The sequence below is a fragment of the Cervus canadensis genome, chromosome 13, assembly GCF_019320065.1.
Source record: "Cervus canadensis isolate Bull #8, Minnesota chromosome 13, ASM1932006v1, whole genome shotgun sequence".
In the NCBI taxonomy this organism is placed as follows: Eukaryota; Metazoa; Chordata; class Mammalia; order Artiodactyla; family Cervidae; genus Cervus; species Cervus canadensis.
In genome coordinates, this window is record NC_057398.1 from 23,319,142 (window position 1) to 23,333,149 (window position 14,008).

At 45.3% G+C, this 14,008-nt stretch overlaps 1 protein-coding gene across 1 annotated transcript in view; it reads left to right on the plus strand.

The window, feature by feature from the left end:
* TNR (tenascin R) overlaps positions 1-14,008 on the plus strand; it is a 462,914-nt gene that overhangs the window by 406,165 nt on the left and 42,741 nt on the right. The window contains exons 10-12 of the mRNA XM_043486081.1: positions 11,077-11,166; positions 12,210-12,473; positions 13,325-13,594. Of these exons, the coding sequence (XP_043342016.1) occupies positions 11,077-11,166; positions 12,210-12,473; positions 13,325-13,594 (624 nt within the window). The remainder of the gene's footprint in view (positions 1-11,076; positions 11,167-12,209; positions 12,474-13,324; positions 13,595-14,008) is intronic.

Below are 14,008 nucleotides of genomic sequence, written 5' to 3' on the forward strand. Positions count from 1 at the left end.
TTGCTGGGGAAAGGAAAGCGAGGCCTCGACCAAAGCCCGCTTTGTTTCCTCGGGGCCCCAGTGGAGGTCTCGTGGTGAGAAGATGGGCTCCTAGAGGTGCTTGTCCACAGGAGGACTTTCCATGGAGAAACCCGAGACCCCCTTAAAGGGGCCCAGCTGGCAAATCGGTGCCGATGGAGGCACTTGATGTTCTCTTCATCCTGTCCGCACTCCCTGACATGCCAGGGCACAAACCCCAGACCCAGCGCCAGACCTTCAACACCCTGCAGGCTCTTCTGAGGAGGAGGAGCCGGGCAATGGGCCTGGGGCCGGGGCCAGATGGTGCTCAACCTGCTTTGGGCGAAGTCACAGTGACCCCAAGTGGTCACTTTGGTAAGGCACCCTCTGAGCATGGCACACCTCCCAGGGGCTGCAGGGACCCAAACAGAAGAGAGGACAGAAAGAGCAGAGGCTTCCACACCGTCCTCCTCACAGCTGGCACCTACGGGCCTCTGCTCCCTTATTTGCACTAAAGGGCTGATACAAGGGGACCAGGAGTCAAGCCAGGTGGGAATTTTTCTGTTTCTGCTTTGACTTCTTCATCAAGGAATGCTTGTTGACATTAAAGACCCAGAGGTGGGATGTTCCTGTAGGACAGGGGGTGATGACCCATGTTCCTCATTAATCCCACTGGCAACGAAAAAGCTGTATATGAGAACAGTCCTTGGTGATGATTTTCTGCTTTAAATATATGTTTGTAGGACCAGTCCCTTCCTTAAAGTCAGCATGGAGTCTTCTCTTGATGCTTGAACATCATCCACACCCCCAAACCAGGGAGGTGTCGTCCAAAGCCCTTCTCGTTCGGGAACCCTGGAGAAGCATCTACCATTCCCCCCAACAGGATCAGAAGGGGAAAACCTGAGAGGTTGGACCCAGAACATCAGAAAGTAGATTGTTGCCTACCTGGCATGATTTCAGGAGTTCCCAGAAGATCCTCTGTCTCCATGAAACCATCTATCAAATTCCCTGCTGGAGATTTCCCTGTGAGAAGCCCTATACTGGGTCCCTGGTTTTCATGAATTCTTTTACCAGATACACGTTTGCCTATGTTATTCCCTCAGCCTGCATTGCCCTTTCCCCAACCAAATATCCCCTGATCGTTCAAACTCAGCTCAGATATTCTCTCATAGAAGTCTTCCCAACATCACCGTTGTCCCTGCCATGCTGCTTCTATGAATTATACATTTTTTTCACTATACTATATACTGAATTAAAATATAAAAAAAATCAAGTCACTTGACCCAAAGACATAAGAGTGTAGCGAGGAGACCAAAAAAAAAAAAAAAAAAAAATAACAATAACAACATAATAGCATGGTTGTTAGGAAAACTAAGAAAGTAACTGCAAACTCCCTGGGAACAGGCTCCTGGGTTTTCCCCTCCCTTTAAAGGCAGACATCTTTCTTTTCCTTTAAAGTTTTTGATTTTTAACATTTGTTTATTTTTGACTGTACTGGGTCTTTGTCGCTGTGTGCGGGCTTTCTCTAGTTGCAGTGAGGGAAGCTAATCTCTAGTTGCAGAGCGCAGGCTTCCCACTGTGGTGTCTTCTCTTGTTGCGGAGCACTGGCTGTAGGTGCGTGGACTTAGCTGACCTGGGGCATGTTGGGTCTTCTCGGGTCAGGGATCAAACCCATGTCCCCTGTATTGGCAGGTGGATTCTTAACCACTGGACCACCAGGGAAGTCCAAAGCCAGACATCTTTTAAATGCACTCAGTTCAGTTCAGTCCCTCAGTCATGGCCGACTCTGCGACCTCATGGACTGCAGCATACCAGGCTGCCCTGTCCATCACCAACTCCCAGAGCTCACTCAGACTCATGTCTGTCCAGACAGTCAGTGATGCCATCCAACCACCTCATCCTCTGTCGCCCCCTTCTCCTCCTGCCCCCAATCCCTCCCAGCATCAGGGTCTTTTCCAATGAGTCAGTTCTTCGAATCAGGTGGCCAAAGTATTGCAGTTTCAGCTTCAGCATCAGTCCTTCCAATGAATATTCAGGAATGATTTCCTTTAGGATGGACTGGTTGGATCTCCTTGCAGACCAAGGGACTCTCAAGAGTCTTCTCCAGCACCAGAGTTCAAAAGCATCAATTCTTCAGCGCTCAGCTTTCTTTATAGTCCAACTCTCACATCCATACATGACTACTGGAAAAACCATAGCTTTGACTAGATGGACCTTTGTTGGCAGAGTAATGTCTCTGCTTTTTAATGTGCTGTCTAGGTTGGTCATAGCTTTTCCTCCAAGGAGCAAGCGTCTTTTAATTTCATGGCTGCAGTCACCATATGAAGTGATTTTGGAGCCAAAAAAAATAAAGTCTCTTACTGTTTCCACTGTTTCCGCATCTATTTGCCATGAACTGATGGGACCAGATGCCATGATCTTAGTTTTCTGAATGTCGAGCTTTAAGCCAACTTTTTCACTCTCCTCTTTCACTTTCATCAAGAGGTTCCTTAGTTCTTCTTCACTTTCTGCTATAAGGGTGGTGTCATCTGCATATATGAGGTTATTGATATTTCATCCGGCAATCTTGATTCCAGCTTGTGCTTTATCCAGTGCAGCACTTCTCGTGATGTACTCTGCATATAAATTAAATAAGTAGGATGACAATATACAGCCTTGTACTCCTTTCCCGATTTGGAACCAGTCTGTTGTTTCACATCCAGTTCTAACTGTTGCTTCTTGACCTACATACAGATTTCTCAGGAGGCAGGTCAGGTGGTCTGGTATTCCCATCTCTCAGAATTTTCCACAGTTTGTTGTGATCCACACAGTCAAAGGCTTTGGCATAGTCAAAAAAGCAGAAATAGATGTTTTTCTGGAACTCTCTTGGTTTTTTTGATGATCCAGGGGATGTTTGCAATTTTATCTCTGATTCCTCTGCCTTTTCTAAATCCAGCTTGAACATCTGGAAGTTCACAGTTCACATACTGTTGAAGCCTGGCTTGGAGAATTTTGAGCATTACTTTGCTAGTGTATGAGATGAGTACAATTGTGTGGTAGTTTGAACATTCTTTGGCACTGCCTTTCTTTGGGATTGGAATGAAAATTGACCTTTTCCAGTCCCATGGCCACTGCTGAGTTTTCCAAATTTGCTGGCATATTGAGTGCAGCACTTTCACAGCATCATCTTTTAGGATTTGAAATAGCTCAACTGGAATTCCATCACCTCCACTAGCTTTGTTCATAGTGATGCTTCAGCCAACCAAACCCTCAACCCCAGTTTGGTAGACTTGAACTTCACAAATATTCTGGAGATGAACCTAGGGATTTAGAGATGGAAAGATTCCATACTTCTTAATGTTCCATGTGAACCTAACAAGCCTGCAGACCCCGGGTGTCTTAGTCATGCTTTTGCTGGCAAGACACAGCAATCTCAGTTTCTTGGGCCTCCTTCTCCCACTACTTTGCTGCCAGCAGCGGGAAGCATGAAGAATAGGCCTCCTAGACAGAGGGAAGTGAGTCATCCTGCCTTTATCACCCGCCCACGGTCCTTGCAGTACAGGTGAGAATCTGCTCATTGAGTTAGTTGGGCTCATTGAGCTCATAATTAGAACTAGTTGCTCTCTAGCTCTAATTAATCTCTTCCTGTTCATCCTGCCCCATCCTACCCACTGGAGAATTCCATATCTCCGCCCCTCAACCTTTCCTAATCTTGGCTAGCTTTCAAGGTTCAATTCAAGTCCCTTCTCTAGAAAGTCTTCTCTGGCTACTCCAGCCCAGCCCATGCTGATTTCATCCCCACTCTGAAATCGTTTTCTCAGTTAGCTTCCCATGGAGTGGTACCAAATCACCTTCAAATTCCAATTTGCTTACTCCATTTCCCTCTCCTAGCCTATAAGACTCGTAGGCACCATGCTGCGATATATCAGAAAGAACAATGAACCTGGATTCCAAACCCTGTTTCATTGTGTATTAGCATTGTGACCTTGGTTTGAGAAATGGACTTCTCCAGTCCTCTGTTTACCCATAAGTAATGCCCTCCTGGCATAATGGAAAACAAGATAACATGTAGGAATCTCTAAGAAACTAGTCAAGCAATAATGGACCTCTTGGCCACCAGGCACTCAAAGTTCTCTTCTGATATTTATCCCTCCTTTATTCCCTCTCTTTCTTTTTTATTATTCTTGTAGATTACCCAGCGCCTGCAGCTCAGTGCTTGGTATATTCTTGTTATTCAGTCACTAAGTCATATCCAACTCTTTAAGACCCCATGGATTGCAGCACACCAGGCTTCTCTGTCCTTCACTATCTCCAGGAATTTGCCTAAACTCATGTCTATTGAGTCAGTGATGCCATCCAACCATCTCATCCTCTATCCTCCCCTTCTCCTCTCCTTCAATCTTTCCCAGCATCAGGGTCTTTTCCAATGAGTCAGCTCCTTGCATCAGGTGACCAAAGTATTGGAGCTTCAGCTTCAGCATCAGTCAGTCCTTCCAATGTATATATGGGTGCTCAATAAGTAATGAATTTCCTTTTCAGTACAGATTTCTTTTTATCTCTTTAAGGACAAGGGTGATTCCATTCAGCTCACCCTTGTATCAAGTACACAACCCTGTGCCCAGCACAAAGGAGACCTTCAGTCATGTTTGTTGAGTGCATGAACTGTGTGCTTTGAGTGTTCAAAGAAGAATGGATATGCAGGAAAAGAGTTGAGAGAAGTGTCATCCTCTGAGTTGAACCAGTGAAGTTCTATAAGGGGTGGAGAGTGGAGGTTTCCCATGGGATGAATTTTCTGAGCTATTGTTAAAAAGGGAGCAAAGCCATTTATATGCTGCTACTTGCAGGAGTTGGACAGAAAGATAAAGGGAGCGTTGATAGAAAGCCATGGGGTCTTTAAAAGTGAGAAATCCCTAGGAGTCTTCCAAGTGCTGATATATAAGTGTCCCCGCTATGCCTTGGGTATGCATTTCCTCTTCCAGCAGAAAGTGTATTTTACCTGCTGGCAAAGAGCAACAATTCACTTGTAGCACAGGAAGACAGCTGCTGAAAATCAAAGAAAAGCAGCAGGCAGGAACCTATAAGCGAGTCCCACTTCCCTATCCCCTAGACAGAAAGCTGGGAAAGAGAGTACTTTAAATTCTACTCTGTACTTTTCTGGGAGAAGATGATTCTGTTGTAAATTATTGAACATTTCATTTAAGCTTCATAAATAAGAAACTCAGATGAAAATGGTACATGCTGGATCCGTTTGGCAACATATAATTTCTGTCTTCCTCCCTCAATCTGTCACCCTTCATCTACGTCGGAAAATTTGTACTTCATAATAGGCAATTGAAGGTCTCAATCAGTTGTCTGAGAGTAGTGTATGTCCCAAAGGTAATCTAATTTCTCCAGCCAAGTATGTACTTGGGACTTGCCGAACATACTGGTGGAGATAAATATGTGCTTTGAACAGATCTGGGGGCGTTGCAATAGCCCAACTCAATCCGGTGACAGGTACCAGCCCAGCCAGGGGCCAGCTCCTCACTGACACCTGGACTCCCTAAATCCCTGGTTTCATCAGAGCCAGTGGGCTAAGCTTCAGCAAACTGACAACAGGTGTGCGGAGGACCAACCTGTACCTGCCTGGGGCTTACCAAAAAATGACTCAAAATCCTGAAATAGTTCTCTGAGCAAGGGAATAATGCTATGGGCTACTCTTACGATGGGCCAGGTACTGTACTTTCTCTACATTGGCTCACTTAATCCCCAGGACCCTCTGAGATAGACACTATTATTCTTAACCATTCTACAGACAATAAAGCTCAAAGATGTGAAGGAATCAAAGTTACACAAGTATGTTAGGTCGGTGCAAAAGTATTGAAGTTTTGCACTGTTGGACTTTGCCATTCAATATTGGAATACATTCTTAAATAAATGTGGTTATGTTATACATTATTTTAATGTGTATTTCTCACTTTAGGTTTTTCTGCTAATGACTTATTACTTGCTGTGTATTTTATATGTATTTTAGACTATGGAAATTTATGTTGGACAAAAATCAAATTCAAGTGATTTTCTTATTCGAGTTCAAAATGGGTCGTAAAGCAGCAGAGATGACTTCCAACATCAACAGCCCATTTGGCTCAGGAACTGCTAATGAATGTACAGTGCAGTGGTGGTTCAAGAAGTTTTGCAAAAACTAGTATAGCCGCTATGGAGAACAGTGTGGAGATTTCTTTAAAAAACTGGAAATAGAACTGCCATATGACCCAGCAATCCCAGTTCTGGGCATACACGCCGAGGAAACCAGATCTGAAAGAGACACGTGCACCCCAGTGTTCATCGCAGCACTGTTTATAATAGCCAGGACATGGAAGCAACCTAGATGCCCATCAGCAAACGAATGGATAAGGAAGCTGTGGTACATATACACCATGGAATATTACTCAGCCATTAAAAAGAATTCATTTGAATCAGTTCTAATGAGATGGATGAAACTGGAGCCCATTATACAGAGTGAAGTAAGCCAGAAAGATAAAGACCATTACAGTATACTAACACATATATATGGAATTTAGAAAGATGGTAATGATAACCCTATATGCAAAACAGAAAAAGAGACACAGATGTACAGAACAGACTTTGAACTCTGTGGGAGAAGGCGAGGGTGGGATGTTTCGAGAGAACAGCATCAAAACATGTATATTATCTAGGGTGAAACAGATCACCAGCCCAGGTTGGATGCATGAGACAAGTGCTCAGGCCTGGTGCACTGGGAAGACCCAGAGGGATGGGGTGGGGAGGGAAGTGGGAGGGGGTATCGGGATGGGGAACACATGTAAATCCATGGCTGATTCATGTCAATGTATGACAAAAACCACTACAATATTGTAAAGTAATTAGCCTCCAACTAATAAAAATAAATGAAAAAAAAAACTTTTGCAAAGAAGATGAGAGCCTTGAAGATGAGGAGCATAGTGACTGGCCATCAGAAGTTGACAAAAATTGAGAGCAATCATTGAAGCTGACCTCTTACAACTACGTGAGAATTTGCCGGAGAACTCAACGTCGACCATTCTATGGTCGTTCAGCATTTGAAACAAATTGGAAAGGTGAAAAAGTTCAGTAAGTGGATGCCTCATGAGCTGACCAAAAGTTTTTTTTTTTTTTAATGTCATTTGGAAGTGTCATCTTCTCTTATTTTGTGCAACAAGGAACCATTACTTGATCGGATTGTGATGTGTGATGAAAAGTGGATATTATATGACAGCTGACAATGACCATCTAAGTGGTTGGACTAATCAGTTCTAAAGCACTTCCCAAAGCAACTGTTGCACCAACAAAAGGTCATGGTCACTGTTTGGTAGTCTACTGCAGTAGACTATAGTCTACTGCCTGAAGCATGGATTTTATACTACAGGAATAAGCAAGCTTATTTCTCATTGGCAAAATTGTGTTAACTGTAATGGTTCCTATTTTGATTAATAAAGATGTGTTAGAAATGAGTTACAATGATTTAAAATTCACAGTCCAAAACCACCACAATTGCATTTGAACCAGCCTAATAGAAAGTGGCAGAATCTGAATATTAATGTCCAGCAGACCTCAAAGTTCACCTCCACCAGTGTTGACACTTTTTTTAATATTTGTTTATTTTTTATCTATGTTTGACTGTGCCAGGTCTTAGTTGTGGCATGCAGGATCTTTGCTGCTTCACGTGGGATCTTCTGTTGGTGGTGCACAGGCTTCTGTCTAGCTGTGGTGCGTGGGCTCCAGAGTGCGTGGGCTCAGTAGTTGTGACTCACAGGCTTAGTTCCCCATTGGCAGGTGGGATCTTAGTTCCCCAACCAGGGATCAAACCCACATCCCCTGCATTGGAAGGCAATTCTTAACCAATGGACCACTAAGGAAGTCCCAATGTTGACACTTTAGAGATAGAAAAAACCAAAGGTAAGGAAATGACTGGAGCTAGTTTCAGAAGAGGAAAAAAAGGGGGCTGATTCTAATACATTCTGACCTGAGAGCCCAGTCAGTAAGGCCAGGTAGGTTCTGCCTTACCCAGGCTTGGGGGGCTCACTGCACAGGCTGTGCTAAAACCACACTGAGGAGGGAGTGCAGAAGCCTCTGGCTCCCACACAGCTTTCACCTTCCTGAAACCAAGCCCTTGTTAAGGAAGGGGGTTGCTTGATGCATTTCCTGTCAAAATCATCCCTCTTCCCTCAGGGTTCCTGGGAGGTCACAGATGCTCTGGGGAGGGGAGGAACTGAAGGGAAGGGTAAGGCATTCAGTCCTAAAAGCCCTGACCCCTGAGGCCAGAAGCCAAGGGTCATCTCCAGCTGGTCACAGACTTATTCTTTGCCTTGTGTGTGTGCTTAGTCACTCAGTCGTGTCCGACTCTTTTGTGACCCCATGGACTGTAGCCCGCCGGGCTCCTCTGTCCTTGGGGATTCTCCAGGAAAGAATACTGGAGTAGGTTGCCATGGCCTCCTCCAGGGCATCTTCCCAACCCAGGGATTGACCCCAGGTCTCCCACATTGCAGGCAGATTCTTTTCTGCCTGAGCCACCAGGAAAGCCTGAAATGTTTGTGTCCCCGCAAATTTGTGTATTGTAATCCTCATTCCAGTGTGATGATATTAGGAGATGGAGCCTTTGAGAGAAGACTAGGTCATGAGGGTAGAGTCCTCATGAACGGGACCAGTGATCTCATAAAAGAGACCTCAGAGAGTTTTCTTGCTCTCTTGCTGTATGAGGACACAGTGAGAAGATGGTCTGTGAACCAGGAAGTGGAGCTCACCAGACATCAAATCTGCTGGTACTTTGATCTTGAACTTCTCAGCCTCCAGAACTGTGGGAAACACATTTATTGTTTGAGTCACCAGCCCATAGCAGCCTAAGCAGACAAAGACACCATGGGCCAACAGAGATGGAGACTGGAGTGATGCAGCTGGAAACCAAGGCACACCACCAAGGATTCCCAGCAGCTACTGGAAGCTAGGAAGAGCCAAGAAGATTCCCTGTTTAAAGCCTTTGGAAGGAGCATGGGCCTACCAATACCTTGATTTTGGCCCTCTAGACACCAGAACTGGGAGACAATACATTTCTGTAGTTTTAAGCCACCAAATTTGTGATCCTTTGTCATGGCAGCCACCCAGGTCTCCCACATGGCAGGCAGATTCTTTACTGACTGAGCCACCAGGGAAGCCCAAAATGTTTGTGTCCCCCCAAAATTCATCCACTGTAATCCTCATTCCAGTGTGATGATCTTAGGAGATGGAGCTTTTGGGAGATGACTAGGTCATGAGGGAAACTAATGCAGATGGGGAAAAGACTCCCCATCTCACATTCCTCATAAGGTTGTTGTAATGGTCAAAATACAGTCAGATCACCAGAGCAGTGAGGAACCTAAATGGGAAGGAAATCCAAAAAAGACGGAATATATGTATATGTATACATATAGCTGATTCACTTTGCTGTACATAGAAAGTAACACAACACTGTAAAGCAACTGCATTCCTATAAAAATTTTTTTGTCAAAAAACAGGTAGTTTGAAAAGAACAAGTGTTATTATATAAATGCAGAACAGCATGATCATCAGTCTTGGTTCTAGTTGAGCCTACACAAAGAGATACCCAAAAGGATTCAGACTGACAACAAGGGACTCACAGATGATGATTTGATTTTTTTTACAATTTCAGTCTTAATAAATGAGGGTGAGTTTGATGCTAGTTTGGTGCTAGAATAAAGGTCCCCAAAGATGTCCACGTTATAATCCCTGGAATGTGTGACTATGTCATCTTACACTGACAAAAGGAAGTTATAGATGTAATTAGGTTAAGGATCCTAAGATGAGGAGACTATCCCAGGCTAATCAAGACCAGTGTAATCTCAAGGATCCTTTTTAAAAGGATGCAGAGAGATCAGAGTAGAAGATGGAATCATGGAAGAAGAGCTCAGAGAAAAAAACAGATTTGAAAATATGTTATACCTCTGACTTTCAAGATGGATTATGAGACCACAAGCCAAGGGATGCAGGCAACCTGTAGAAGCTAGAAATGGTAAAGGAATAAATTCTTTCCTAGAATCTCTAGAAAGAATACTGCCCTGCCAAACTCCTGAACTGTAAAATAATAGATGTATTGTTTTGAGCCACTAGACTGTGGTAATTTGCTACGACATAAATAGGAAATTAATATATCCACTAAACTGGTTAAACTGAAAATGAATGTGGGTAAGGGGATAGGGAGACACCCCCAGATAATTCTAGATATTCTTGGAGATCCCCAGTGATCCTTTGTATTGAACCCTAAAGAATTTCCCTATGTAGTTGGGAAGTTTTTTTCCATTTTCTTCAGCTCCTTAGGGTCCCCCAGAAGTCATCCTCACATTGAAGTGCCCTTGGTAGGGAGCCCACAGCACCAGAGCTACTACATGCCCTTACATTAAAGACCCAACAGCCTTGTGCTCAGCGAGACAGTCCATCCACAGTTGCTCCCCAGAAAGGATGCAGACATCCCCATATGGCCTCAGTCCCTGTCTATAACAGGTGCAGCTTGTTCTTCATCCACAATGTTCAACAAATGCTTTACAAGCTTATGTCCACACAGTCCTCAATTATACACTCCCCCAGTTCACAGTGTAAGCAAGAAATGCCCTTACCAGCTATAGCCAACCTGAGACTCTAAGTGCCCTGAGGAGACTCCAACCGTAGAGCACAAGTCTGAAGGTCACTAGCCAGGACAGCACCACTGCCCTCCCAAGGAGACCAGCAGCAAGGAGGAAGCTCTGCACTGACCAGTTCATTCTCTTGACTTGGCGTGGAGTTCCTACGTGGTGAAATTAGGATTTCCTAATAGGCAAAATGAGGAAATGGTAACCCACTCCAATATTCTTGCCTGGAAAATCGCATGGACAGAGGATCCTTGTGAGCTAAGTCCATGGGGTCACAAGGAGTCAGACACGACTGTACACACATGCAATGCAAATGGGTAAAATTAGGAGGGAATTAAACACAAGATCTGAACAGGAGCCTAAGGTGATTTGCTCCACCCCATCCCGATTCAGCCTTCCCCATCCCTGACATACATGGGATAACATTTGTTTCTGCATCTACCAACAGATCTGGTGCCTGGCACTGAGTATGGAATTGGAATATCTGCCGTCATGAACTCACAGCAAAGCGTACCAGCCACCATGAATGCCAGAACCGGTGAGTAGGAAGACTGGTGTGGAAAGAGACCAGGGCACTGTGACCTGAGGGCCATCGAGGACCGGTCAGATGGCCACTCCCCCTAGCGAACAGGTCCCTGGGTGAGGATCACCGGCTTAGGAACACCATCTACCTGTACTCTTTGATTCTTGTGCCTACCCTCTGACATCTGACATGAGGATGGAGTCCTACCCTCTCCTCACACTTGGTACCCAATGGTCTGAAGGGCTGCCCACTGCTGCACAGAGCAGAGATATAAAACCCCATAAAAGCCAGTGTTGTAGCAAGTCATGTTTCCTGCTAGATCATCTCACAGCAGGCAGAATGTGATACTTCTCACCCCATAGGACAGAACCTTCAGAAAGGCCACAGGCTGAAGGTCTAGACTTGGAAATAACCCATTTGAGCTTGGAGAACGGAGAAGTCCACTGAGACTCTTGCTATTCTGGATCCAACAATTTTGGTTTCAAATCCCAGGCAAATTCCAAAGTCACTTTAGTAACTGGTAGCAGCCTGGGCTGGGCTGGGAATTCTGAACCAATCCCTGTCCTGAGATTGTCCAGCATAGAACCAACCTCTCTAGAGAACCTCTAGACATGGGTCCCCAGGAGTCCTCAGATCTTGTTGCCTACACACCTGTGGCCAGGTCAGTCAGAATGGCACCAGGGACAGAGGTAGTTATGGTTGCCAGGAACAGCATACCCATACTTGATGGTGGCACCTGTTTTGCCCTGGTTGGCTTACTGAGAAAGGCTGGGAGAAAGTGGAGAGCTTAAAAATCAGCGGCCAGCTTTGTCCCACAGTGGGGTATCTTGAGTTACTAATGCTTTCCGGCAGATTATTCATCTATATGCCAAGCCCCTGGCCATCTTTCAAAGGGAAGGTGCTTAACAAAGTGTGAGATTAGTGTCAGCAATGACAAGCTAATCTTCATGGTCAGCAGACCCGCTGATAGCTTAGAAATCCACCGGGGGCCTAATTCCAATAAATACTGGCCCTCGTGTGGAACTTACGTAAAATAGGCTGCTTATTTTGATCCACAGAACTCGACAGTCCTCGAGACCTCATGGTGACAGCCTCCTCGGAAACCTCCATCTCCCTCATCTGGACCAAGGCCAGCGGCCCCATTGACCACTACCGAATTACCTTTACCCCATCCTCTGGGATTGCCTCTGAAGTCACCGTGCCCAAGGACAGGACCTCGTATACACTGACAGATCTAGAGCCCGGGGCAGAGTACATCATTTCAATCACAGCTGAGAGGGGCCGGCAACAGAGCCTGGAGTCCACTGTGGATGCCTTCACAGGTACCCGGGCAGCAGAAATCTCAGCGGGGTTCAGGGATCAGTGGATCTTAGGATGAGAAGATCATCTAGGCAACCCACTCTTCCAACACCCCATTGCCTTTAGAGAAAGGAAGAATTTTAGAGAAAGGTAGAGAAAGAAGAGATAGAGAAGAAATTAATAAATACCTCAAAAAAGAATGTGTATGTGTGTGCTCAGTCACTCAGTTGTGTCTGACTCTTTACAACCCCATGAACTGTAGCCCAACAGGCTCCTCTGTTCATGAAATTTTACAGACAAGAATACTGGAGTTGGTTGCCATTTCCTACCCCAGGGGATCTTTCCAACCCAAGGACTGAACCTGTATCTACTGTGTGTCTCCTGCATTGGCAGGCAGACTCTTTACCACTGAGTCATCTGGGAAGCCCAAGAGAGAATGGCTGGAGGTGAAGGGGAGAAGTGAACAAGGCTACCTGCATGCCTAAAATTCTGTCTGGTTTCCTGTATGCTGGTCAGACTAGTTAATTCTGTTCATTTTCTGCCTGCACTAAGTCAGTGGGCATTCAGAGGATCCATGGGATCATGTTGAATTCCTTCCAGGATAGAAGTTTTAAATCCCCCATCAGTATTATGAATAATTCACAGAGGTGATGCTGTATTTATACTGCTGAGGGCATTCATTTTTCAGTGTCTGGCTTGGAGAAAGGAGAGTGGATGAGATAGGAGAGTGAGGATGTGGACGCTCTGGTTAACAAGTGCAGGTGTAGTCCTGATTAGCAGGGAAAGCAGACCTCTTTGGTTAGATGTTTTCTCTACCCCAGTGGCCCCACCACTTTATGTGGATTTCAGAACCATTCATTTCCTCTGTTTTCAGGCTTCCGCCCCATCTCCCATTTGCACTTTTCTCACGTGACCTCCTCCAGTGTGAACATCACCTGGAGTGACCCATCCCCTCCGGCAGACAGACTCATTCTCAACTACAGCCCCCGGGATGAAGAGGAAGAAATGATGGAGGTCTCCCTGGATGCCACCAAGAGGCATGCTGTCCTGATGGGCCTGCAGCCAGCTACCGAGTACATTGTGAATCTGGTGGCAGTCCATGGCACAGTGACCTCTGAGCCCATCGTGGGCTCCATCACCACAGGTGGGGCTGGAGGGCTTGACAGCAGGTGATAATGGGGATTCCCATGATAACCTTTATGAAATTTATAAAGAGAAACACCCAAGGAGTAGGGGACCACCTTGTTTATCCAGAGAGGGTCTATGAATTGTTCTTAAACACTCACCTCTTCCAAGGCTGCACATAATGTATAAGATGGGAAGCTTCCACTTAGAAGGTAGGATGGACTTGATGTCTTAAGGAGGCCAGGGCTTTAATGCATTGATCCAGAGGTCCTCCTTCTATCAACTTAGAAGAAAACTCTGGAGAGAGCTAGTCTCCAAGAGGACACCCTTCTACAGTGAGGAGACATCTGTTCCTCTTCTGGAGAGCCATCTCTTGACTGCCCAGTCAGTTCAATTTGTGAATGATGTTTCCCCAGAATCATATAAGACTAGC